The 11,441-nt window shown below is 50.9% G+C and overlaps 3 protein-coding genes across 3 annotated transcripts; 2 read left to right on the top strand and 1 right to left on the bottom strand.

The window, feature by feature from the left end:
* Positions 1–132: 132 nt before the first annotated feature.
* LOC100901254 (dual specificity mitogen-activated protein kinase kinase 1) lies at positions 133–1,850 on the bottom strand. The gene is made up of 2 exons (XM_003741608.2): positions 1,195–1,850; positions 133–879 (listed from the first exon to the last, which is right to left on the bottom strand). The coding sequence occupies exons 1-2, from the start codon at positions 1,735–1,737 to the stop codon at positions 253–255; spliced, it is 1,170 nt and encodes a 389-aa protein (XP_003741656.1). The 5' UTR covers positions 1,738–1,850; the 3' UTR covers positions 133–252.
* Positions 1,851–3,461: 1,611 nt separating this feature from the next.
* Pgk (phosphoglycerate kinase) lies at positions 3,462–5,147 on the top strand. Its single transcript, XM_003741607.2, has 2 exons — positions 3,462–4,233; positions 4,379–5,147. The coding sequence occupies exons 1-2, from the start codon at positions 3,547–3,549 to the stop codon at positions 4,940–4,942; spliced, it is 1,251 nt and encodes a 416-aa protein (XP_003741655.1). The 5' UTR covers positions 3,462–3,546; the 3' UTR covers positions 4,943–5,147.
* Positions 5,148–6,054: 907 nt separating this feature from the next.
* LOC100902404 (uncharacterized) lies at positions 6,055–8,357 on the top strand. Its single transcript, XM_029110982.1, has 3 exons — positions 6,055–6,259; positions 6,345–6,574; positions 6,730–8,357. Exons 1-3 carry the CDS (start codon positions 6,055–6,057, stop codon positions 8,308–8,310), a joined length of 2,016 nt encoding a protein of 671 aa, XP_028966815.1. The 3' UTR covers positions 8,311–8,357.
* The last annotated feature ends 3,084 nt before the right edge of the window (positions 8,358–11,441 follow it).

Consider the following 11,441-nt stretch of genomic DNA (forward strand, 5'->3'; position numbering starts at 1 on the left):
CGATGGTGATTGATGGTTGTGGTAGATCTTGAGGTGGGGTTGTGCGAAGTGTGCCACCGAAACTCTCAGGAATTAGATTTTCTGTCATGGTCGAAGTCTTCAGCATCAGAAATGAGGAGACGCATCTTTTCGATCAATAAATGAGATGCTGTATTTAACATAGTGTCCCTTAACGACATATTCAGAAATGAGATGGAATATTTTGATTTCTCTTCGTAAAATCAGTCACAATTTGATACCACATTACAACAATCAATTGGGAGAAGCGTCCGCATTTAGCACGCCCTGCACCCATTTAGCCATGTCAACTTGCTTTTGTTCCGACATCGCAATCCACTCATGGGATGTCAAGGCTCTGAGATCACCCCGTTCTCTAGGATTCCTCTTGAGACATCGATCCACGAAATGTTTGAACTCTTTGGTGAAAATTCCAGGGGCAGACGGGATTGTGGGCGGTGCTTCGTTAACAATATATTCCAGGAGCTCGAAGATCGACAATTCCTTCTGTGGATTCGATTCGTCCACGTTAACTGTTTCGGTGCCCTTGAATGGAGTTCCTAAAACGCTCGAGAGATACTGATGGTTTGGAGGAGGAATCGGATACCGTCCGAGAGCCATCTCTACGAGCGATAGCCCGAGAGACCAGAAATCTGACGACACGGAATAATGATCGCCTTGTAGCCGTTCTGGAGCCATGTAGGATCGGGTGCCCACGAACGAGTTTGCCATCGAGTCGATCAACTGGCCGGAAACACCGAAATCACAAAGTTTGATCTCGCCGTTCGTGTTGACGAGAATGTTGCTAGGCTTTACATCGCGATGCATGATGCTGTGTTTTTCCCGCAGATAACTCAAGCCTTTCAGCACAGCGATTGTGACCTGGAGGAAATTACACCAATTAGCACCCGGATTGAGAACGATATTCTTTCGGTGGGTATCCAGGCCATAACAACCTGTTGACAAGTCCGCCCCAATACAAAAGTGCCTTCAAACATATGGATGAGTGTCATCAGCAGGATGCAGACGGATTTCAATACACAGGAGGAGCGCCGAGATGTTTGAGGTCTCACTCCCTTCCAAGGACCTCTCGTCGAATTCGATCGATCGGGATTGGGGGAGAATTTTCAGGATCCTAATGGAATGATCCGCTCAAATCGCCATGATCACGTGAAAAATTCAGCGAAAGTTGCTTACCTTCCCTAAAACATCCTCCGGGATCCTTTTTGCTTTTGGTAGGAGGAGATCCAAGGATCCACCGTCCATGTATTCCATACAAACATTGATTTCTCCGTCGGAATAAAATGAGCCATAGAAACCCACGATGTGGGGTGAGTTACACTCGTCGAGAACGCGGAGTTCTCTGATGATCTGGTTCCGGGTAGCCGGCTTGACTTCGAGGTGGATCATCTTTCGCGCCATAATGAGACCGGATGGTCTGTGAAGCACCTTGGCGACAACCCCGCCGTTACCTGAACCGAGCTCTCCCAAATTGTCAAAATCCTCGGCGCACAGATCCTTGCCCTTGAGTCTCTGTTTTTGATAGAGGAAACGCTCCAGTCTGTCTCTTTGTTCTGGGTTGAGCTCTAGATCCCCGAGACTGTTCATCACAACTTCCACAGAGTTGTCGCGAGTAATATGGCGGCGAACTTCACCGCCACTTCCATTGCTGTCTCCAGGCTCCACAGGACCGATGGCGGGAAGCTTCAGGTTCAGTTTGTTTTTAACACTGCTCTTCATCGTGCCGTGAGCCGATTGAGGCTTCTGAGTGCCCTTCAGAGCTCGGGACCCTCGATTCAATGGAGCTTTGGCGCTCCCTTCCTTCACAGCGGCGTAGCGTCGTCGAGTGGCGAGTATCCGAGGAAAGCATGAGCAAATGATGACTATGATCCTTGCTAAAAACAACAATCGAGGGGCGGCCCGTCCGCGCGTCGTGGGGAATCATGGATGAAATTTTCGAAATCAGATTGCCAGGGGTTCGCTCACATTTAGTACCTTTGTCCCCTAGGTCTCTTACTCAACCAATAGTTACATGAGAACCTTCAATCTCGGAATAAATCACTGTTTACTATCCGTTATTCTACTCGAAATCCCTGTGTGTGTATCCCTTACTTCTCGTGCGGTCTGAACCTCTGCCCTGATCAGGGCCAGCTCTGGACTAGAGTACAACATCTGAATTATATGAAAGATAGCGGATATGAAAGGTTCATGGCACAGACTAATCAGACGTAATCAGTGTCTCACTATGAGAGAACCCCATGTTGGAGTGAGCGAATATGGAAGTCGCTGTCTTGCATCCGCGATTGCAGAGCGCGAGGTCCGAAACTGTCGCAGTACCCTCGGTTTCGAAGAACATAAGGACCGTACCGGTTGAGTTCGCGCGCTCCGCTGACTTTTGATGATTTCGATTCAATCGATAGCTGTCGGAGTTTCCGACCATTTCTCGAGAATGGGATATCTCGGCTTCAACAAGTCGTTGATGAATTCAGATAACGTTCTGTGCGGAGAAAGGTCTTCTAAAGGGATGGGGTCAGGATCGAAACCACCGTTTTAAGGAAATCGTCGAAATATCGAAGTACTCAAGCAGAAGTTTTCAAAAAGACCGATCGCCCTCAGTTCCACAAGCGAATCCGGGAACTCGGCGAAAATGCAACCGAATCGTTTTTTTCATGATCGTTTTTCGGCCACGGCAATCATATCGAAGAATGAGTCCCCCGTTCCATCAGAGCACATCGCATGGTAAACTCAGCTGAACTCATTAGTTGGTCCGCGCCGTACATTTATTTATTCGTTTAGATCAGCCTAATTTCGCGTAGTTCACACCTACGACGGATCGCAGAGGCGATCACGGTGATTCGATGGCTCTGTCAGGAACATCATCCCAGCGCTGACTCTCCCGTCGGATCCCGTAATTCCGTTGCTTCCGGATTCGGGCCTGAAACCCCGAAATTGCATATTTTCGACCTCAATCAGTGGAGGGCAACGAGCGGCCAAGCGTCGATGGTGGAACTCATCTCATGCTGAATGATTGAGCCTTCGACTGCTCTCTTCTTGGATTCGGTGTGACCTTGAGACATACCTATCTCCAGGATATTGTGAGTCAGAGCAGGCACCGCTTGATGCAGTACCTGAGTTTCGTTTCCGAATGGTACTCCGACTCCATACCGTGGATGAGATCGATGAAGGGGCGATCCTTGCTCGTCGAGAAATATTCGAAAATTCGCGCCCTCGTCCAGGAAGCTGCGCATGAAGGAATCTCGAACACTTCCCTATCGATTCCTTCGTCCGCGAGGACTTGGATGACTGGGCCCGCTTCTGATATCACTCACGACTCATCTCAGGACACCTTCCGCCACCTTTCACTCTAATACACTTGAAAATAACGATTAGGTAGCTCTCATATCCCTTGGTTTGCAGCGCCATCTCTAAGACTACGTGCCGGCGGCGGTGCAGCACTCGAGTTGACATTGAGCTCAGCTGATCACGCTTCGCGGACACAGGTCGCTCGAAGATTCTTCTGTGAATACTCCCTGCGGAATTCCCCCAATCATGGGTGCCTTCAGCAAACTCGGTCTGGACAAGCTCGCTCTGAGTGGCAAGAGAGTGATCATCCGAGTGGACTTCAATGTCCCAATCAAGGAAGGCAAGATAACCAACAACCAGCGCATCGTGGCTGCCCTACCCACGATCAAACATTGCTTGGAAAAAGGAGCGAAGGCGGTGATACTCATGAGCCATCTCGGAAGACCCGATGGCAATGTCAACGCGAAATATTCACTGGCACCGGTTGCCGAGGAACTGAAGAAACTCCTGAGTAAGGAAGTCACCTTCCTCAGCGATTGTGTCGGCCCCGCGGTGGAGAAAGCCTGCGAGAACCCTGCGGTCGGAAGTGTCATCCTCTTGGAGAATCTCCGCTTCCACATTGAGGAAGAAGGCAAGGGAGTCGACGCCGCTGGGAACAAGCAGAAAGCCGACGCTGAAGCGGTGAAGAATTTCAGAGCGTCTCTAACACGTCTTGGGGATATTTTCGTCAACGACGCCTTCGGAACGGCTCATCGAGCTCACAGTTCCATGGTGGGTATCACGTTGCCGGAACGAGCAGCCGGCTTCCTGATGAAGAAGGAGCTCGATTACTTCGCCAAGGCGCTCGACAATCCCGCGAGACCTTTCCTCGCCATTCTCGGTGGAGCCAAGGTCAAGGATAAGATCCAGCTCATTGAGAACCTTCTGGACAAAGTGAGTTATCTCGGGAGAATAATCTGTGTTTATGTGATTTTGCCCCTCGGTCTGTCGCATACCTTATGTTGTAATGACTTATGACCCTTTATGGGAATGAAAATCTCGTTCGAACATTCCTATACATCGAATAATCACTTCCCAGGTCAACGAAATGATCATTGGCGGAGGGATGGCGTACACTTTCCTCAAGATCAACAAGGGAATGAAAATTGGAACCTCCCTATTCGATGAGGACGGAGCTGCGATCGTTGAGAAACTCCTGGCCAAAGCCAAGCAGAATAACGTAACCATCCACCTGCCTGTGGATTTCGTCACCGCCGACAAATTCGACGAGAATGCTACCGTCGGTAGTGCTACCGTCGAAACCGGAATCCCCGATGGCTGGATGGGTCTAGATTGTGGACCTAAGTCGATCGAACAATTCAAAGCCGCTGTCGGGAGAGCGAAGACCATCGTCTGGAACGGTCCTGCCGGCGTCTTCGAGTTCGAGAAGTTCGCTGCAGGATCGAAGGGTATCATGGATGCTGTCGTTGAAGCAACGAAGACAGGCGCAGTCACGATCATCGGTGGTGGAGACACAGCGACCTGCGCTGCCAAATGGAATACCGAGGATAAAGTTTCTCACGTGTCCACTGGTGGAGGGGCCAGCCTCGAATTGCTCGAGGGAAAAGACCTCCCAGGCGTTGTGGCCCTCTCCGAAGCGTAAGGGTCTTCGGCTTACCGATCAATGAGTCTGTGTTAAGTTTCCTAAGTCACTCCTAGAATCAGCCGAGTATTTCAGAGCGACGTCTTCTCAAGATCCCGGAGTAATTGGTGCATGGATGAGTCGATTTAAAAGTTTGATCGGATAGATATTTGACTGGAACATTTTTTGATCGAAATAAAGTAGTGATTCATCATCTTCAACAAAATCGCGTCGCATTTGGATGATCAATCTCACAATATGATCTGCGGGATAGGGAGGATCCGAGTATCGCATCGGTCGGAGCTGTAGCCCCTCGATTTCAAACGCTTCGTAGCCATACCTTCATCGCAGTTTTTCGGAAACAGCCACCAGCAACTACTCGCTAGCTACACTTGAGAGCTTCCGGGGTGGCGGGAAGAAATCTGCGAAATCCCTCAAGGGCTGTGAGGATGATTCCGCTCCAAGGGAGGACTCCCCTCTCGTAGCGGTAAGGGAATCGATGTCGTCGGCATTCAAAATTCCGCGCCTCCTGCCTCGCTTTTCCCTCGCCACAATTGACGAGCCGCGCGCGACCACCTCTCACTTGCGAGACTTCCTCTGTTTACAAAACACGACGGCGAATCGAATTTTGGATGAGCACATGGGAAGGATGTCCTGGATTACGGCAGGAGCTCGTGACCCTTCGCGCGCACTCTCGACATGACCGAGCCGTGAACGCTCCATGCTCGTCAAGTGTGACGTGAAGTTATGGCCGGAGCGACATGTGCGGATCACACGTCAGCTCGGAGAGAATGAAAGCGACGAGCGTGTATGCCTCCCCTCATTGATCCACCCGCGGGATCAGGACCATCCCGATGAACCGAAATCTCCCTAGAAGGAACGCCAGCCCAGAAAAATCATCGGCAGAAAATCGAAACTCTCTCGCAGCGTGAGTTTTGACGAAAATTCTCGTCTTTCAACGACTTGGAAAAACATGATATACGAAACCGGCTGCAAGTGCCTTTTGAGGGGCGCTCGGAAGTGGGTTATCCGATTTCCGAGAGTCTTACTTGTTAGCTCCCATTACCACTCAGGAGAGAGAGCGCTTGATCGACCGCTCTGTGTTTCATCTGAAACATGATTCCTTCCAGATAATGCTGAGAACTCTCCTAGTCAAACAATTCATCGGTGACCTCTCTGTGGATCAATGTCTGGATGTTTCTGATCGACAGGACATATCAGTGATAGTGAGTAATCAGATCCAGATATGGAGTTTGCCGAAGTACCCCACGGATGGCCTGTTCCCAATGCAACTCGAAACGGTCACTTCAGCGGATGCCGTGCTGAATTTGACAACCGGTGAGTCCATTCATTCACAATTTGAAGTCGAATTCATTTTCCTGCCGGTATGAAGCTTTATTCACTGACTAGTTATCTGCATCAGGCTTATTCTCGCAAGCGACGGCGGAAACCAAATTCTCGAACAACGATGCCATGTACGTGTATCTGGATCATACGATGAGCCCCGAAGACGAGCTCCACGGACTTCAGCGTCGTTCATTCAGAATGGGGCGCTGGTCACCGGCAGCTTTGAGCTCCACGGAGTGTGTCCTCGCCACGCTCCAAGTGGATCACCGTTTGAGGCTCCACCGTTACATTCAGCGAGAATGGCAGGTGAGCTCGGGCGAGGGCTTCCGGATCCCTGGCTCTAAATGGCGGTAGCTCGTCCTCGTCTTATCTCGCACCGGCCGGGGTTAGCACCTCTCTTCTCCCCATGATGAGGAGCAGAGTTTAATCTCGAACTCACAGGAATTTTTCACTGAATACAGGTCGTCACTGATGTGAGCGAAGCGCTGAGTGAGTTCGTGCGAAAGGAGAATCAGTCGGAGATCAGCCAGCTCGCAGATATACGCCAACACTGGGAGCACTTCACGCTGGCTCGCTCCATAGTCCATCGTATGGCGATTGTCAACTTTGCTTGGGCGGTGCCCTCGCATTTCGATCGACGATTACATTTGGCTTTGGCTCTGAAAGACGGCTCGCTTCGCTTTGTAGTCGTGCAGGTATCTGGCGAAGCTACCGAGCTGACGATTTCGCCGTCGAGTTTTCGGCCAATCACCGGAAACGAGGCCCAGCTCGCCGTCGTCTGTTTACGCTGTGTTGCACTGAACGAAGACGTCTTCGTCGTCCTTGTGGGTTATTCGAATGGTCTCTGCCATGCTGTGAAAGTTCAGAGAGATTGTACCTACGATTTCGGGGAGGCCGTGGCGTTATGGAGCGAAGACGATGACGTCACCCCGAAAGAAATGTTCTGCACTGCCAGAGAAAACCGCCTGATCGTGACAATTGTTAAAGGGGCTTGGCTCTGTTTAGCTGCGATAGATTTAGAAACGATGCGTACGGTCGGAGATGTTCTCCCGATAAAAACCGAGGGCAGGTCCGAGTGCACAAGCTGTCATCGCACGAACATCCCAGCCGCAGACGATTACCTCGAGAGTTTACTCTTGACTTACCCGAATGAGAAGACTTTGCATTGCGTTATATCGGAGAATCTCACCGTTGAGGTTCGGAACCTCAGCATGGAAGTGACACACGGATATCGCGCCGTCGGAAGCGGGGAAAGCTACAACGGGGTGCTCCTGTACGTAGTGGAGAAAATGGCTTGCATGTCCGACAAACTCATGCTAACCGGAGCGAACAAGCTCAAAATCATCTCCACGGTGCCTATAGAGAACGCGACGGCAACCATCCTTAGTATTTTCGAGCACAGTGGAAACATGCTCTTCCAAATCAAGGACTACCTCGATATACTATTTTACAATTACCAGAAGACGGAGCGACTTCCTGAAGATCTATCGTTCTATTTAAGGGAGGAAAATCTGGCGTCAGATATTCTGAAAAACTATAAGACAACCCAGATTCTGATAATTCGCTTGCTGCTCCTCTGGAGTCCACCTGCGAAACGGAACACGAAAGTACTGTCCGAGCTAGCGAAAGAGACGCTGCGACGAAGATATCGCTTCATTCTCGCGAATAATCACAACCAAGATGGATTGAGTGAGGTTCAGCGGCGTTCCTTGGTCCTTTTCGCTGACTTCCTCCAGGACTCGGAGCCAGAACTCAGCAGGGAGGCTTACGTTTCTCTGAAGTGTACTTCCCCGAGCCGCAACGCACGAGACTCCTGTGAACTGTGTGATGGCGAGGTTCGGTTGAATCTCGACGATCCCAGCATTGGATCGTGCTCCCGTGGTCATCGAACCAGCAGATGCATGTACAGTTTGTTATTATGTCGCACAATCGATCAAATGAGTAGATGTCTCACGTGTGGATGGTATGCACTCAACGGAGAAATATGGGAGAAACCCGTTGAATGTTTGCTCTGTGGTCTGCCTCTGAGTGCTTATCCCTAGAGGGAACGAATCCCTTCTATTCAGAGACTCTCCGCGCGAGGTACTTCATCCGAGGAGGGACACAACTTCCCTGACTGAAGATGATATCGATCGTCGCTTCAAACGACCGCTGTTTTCTAAATAAAATTGTTATTCTCGTCAAGCGAAGTTCTTCTTTCAGCGACATTCGATAACGCAGAAGTTCCCGTGCCGAGCAAAGACGCCGGATCCTGGAGTATATCAAATACATATTCATCTCATCTACTTCCATGAGCTCCGTGGCCGCTTTACTCGCCCGCCAGAGGAGCCCTTTATCGCACACCCTTGTTCCAGTACACCGTCCGCTCAATCGTTGGCGAGTCCGGCAGAGATCAGGGGACGCTTCTGGACTCGATTCTGATCATTCGACGCCCGGAACGACGGAAGCCGATGCACCTGAATTCTTGACTGGAACGGACGGTTCAATCGATGTAGCCCTCGGGCGGCTTGACCACAGCTCGCGGCACTCCGGCAGCCTGCGCCGGCGCGGTGTCATCCTGCCCGGCATGCGATGCTCTGTGAGCTTCTATCGTCTCGTGCAAGTCTCCGTGCTTCACGCTCGAAATAATCTAAGTCGGTCTACGTTAGCTGGGGAACTTTCAGAAATCACTTCCTCGTTTAACCTTGGAGTAGCGCTCAGGAATCGATAACACCGGTGGATTCGCTGTTCGAAGGTCCAATTGAAAATCTCCAATGATCTCCCGATCAGGGTGTTCAATGTGATTCCGTGAGCAGAGAGCATGATTATTTCTCGGGGTCTGCGCTCACTGGCATCCCAACAACGCTATTCCGGAGCAGCACTCGGATCAATTTGAAATATAAGTTTCATCCCGAATAGCGGCCAGATGGCCACACAGGATGAGGTGGATATGGTGATTCCGAGCCGTTCGCTGCTCCTCCAATAACGAGAACTTCCACGTTTTTTGCGTGAAAATCAAAAGCCGGGCCTCTGTACCTCGATTCCTCTGCCCCGGCTCGGAGTTTCTCGTTCCTCCCTATCGGGAATGCGGCGTTCGCGTCGGGAGAGGCTCACTTGGCCTCCACCGCGGCCTTGCTATCTTCCAGTAGTCTGAGAACGAGAAGTCGTCGAGTTTCATGTTCATACCATCACATTTTTCACCTCTTCTTTTTTTTGTGCATATGGATTGATTGATGGATGAATGAATCGCTAATAATTGGATTTTCGAACCCTGTCAAACCCCCCTCCCCCCCTTGAACATAGTCTATCAGTATATTCATGAATCCGACCTTATAATCGTGAATTGATCGGACATGATTATTGATTCACGCTTGACGTGCCATGACCCGACTCGCACTCATCTCGATCACTCCGAGATTCCGCATGTGACGATTCTAGACCGGCTCATCCGAGGTGGTTCTCCGAATCTTGCGCTCCTTCCACTCATTTACTGCGGTTTTCGAAGGAGTGAATCAGGATTCCTCCCCGAGCGCTCTTTCGGTAGGATTGTTTAATATCGTCATCCCTCCGCAGTCTCACCGGCACCAATTCTGCATTTCAGACAGCTCTTCCGTGTCCATTCTGCATCCTTGTGTGCGTCTCGCTAATACCCGTGAAATCAGGTGGATACAGGACATCCGACACTGACATGGGTCGTCATGTTGTAAACCACCACTACCTCCCCTCATCTCCAAGCTATCGATTCCGACTTCTCGTCGATAGCCAGTCGTGAGACGCGATTGAGTCCTCTACGATGGCCACGGGGACCAAGGATGACACAGGGAACCCGGAGTGACGTCATAGCGACCTCCCTCACTCTCCTTGGAGAAGACCAAAACAAGGCTCCATGTGGCGGCTGAGAACAGCCAAGCATACAGGAACAGCCCTCCGCTAGTAGTCATCCGGCTTGTCGTGTCTTCTCCGCGGACGAATTCCATGAGACCAAGCAGAGGTCGCATCTTACTTAGTCGATTCGAGCTACGGTGAATACGAGCCATTTGACGGATATAGCTATTGGATGCGATTGTGCGCACACAGATCGCATTCTCAAGCTACTCTCGAGCTACGACAGGAACACTCTAAATCGGAATGGCCGATTTTGTTCCCTTATCGCGAAGCTCCAGCGTACGGAGTTTCGTGAGATCGCCTTCTCTCGAGTATTTCCCCGCTGGCCAATCGGTGAGTCACGTTCCTGCGTATCCTTGCTCTGAGCCATTCATTCTCCTTCTCCGAGAGTTTTCCTTTTTGCGAACATTCCAATCAATAGATAGCCGCAGCTCGAACATCGCCGGTGGTTCTCGAGGGAACGGACGGTGGACTTCCAACCCCGCTGATTACGAACGATGAAAATAAATGTAGATGGCCTCAATCATGAGCGGCGCGGCGCGGTCGTTACGACGGGAACGATAGCACTCGTTTCCAGCCTTTTAGGATCGGAATCATCCTCTGCCTCATCGTGCGATAGCGTAAGCAGCTCCTTCGAGAGGAGGCTGATCCGTCCACTTATGATAGAAATACCTGTGAGAGCCTCTTCTCCTCATCCCGGAGTCGTACCTCCTCCGGGGCATCCGACGTCCTCACAGGGGAATGAAAGGAGGGAGCATCTGAGGAAACTGGTTCCGAGTTCTGGAGGCAGTTTTTCCCCGGTGTGAGACCGCAGGATGGGAACGAGACAGCGACCGTTCTCGTTCGTTCTTGTGCGACTTGCCACACCACGATAGGGACTTCGACAGAGTCCAGCGCGGTCCCTACTGTCCGGAGAAATTACGACGCAGAAAGCTCGCTCGTCGCGAAGCCTGATCGAGGACAGCCGCTCATCTCAATGACCGAAGAATCCCACCTGCCAGGAACGTCTTCCGCTCGGGCTACAATCACACTCCATCAGACTTGAGAAAAGAGAGACCTATTCGAAGGCCTTTCTGTGAGTTCGTCGCTCCATTCATGAGCGATCCCAGAAGCTCGAATCGCGTTTCCTTCACGGGGGGAGGCCGCTTCCAGCCCGGAATCTCCCGGAGCGTTCATTCCCAGCGACTATGGGCTCGTTTCGAAAATGTCTGACAGAATCTGGTTCTGGTCGGAAATAACCTGACCACCGTCGGGGACATGGAGGCATCAAAAAGCTTTATCTATCCGCCACTGTGCCCGCTCATTGACT

This window comes from Galendromus occidentalis, unplaced genomic scaffold, assembly GCF_000255335.2.
Source record: "Galendromus occidentalis unplaced genomic scaffold, Mocc_1.1 scf7180000077189, whole genome shotgun sequence".
Classification (NCBI taxonomy): Eukaryota; Metazoa; Arthropoda; class Arachnida; order Mesostigmata; family Phytoseiidae; genus Galendromus; species Galendromus occidentalis.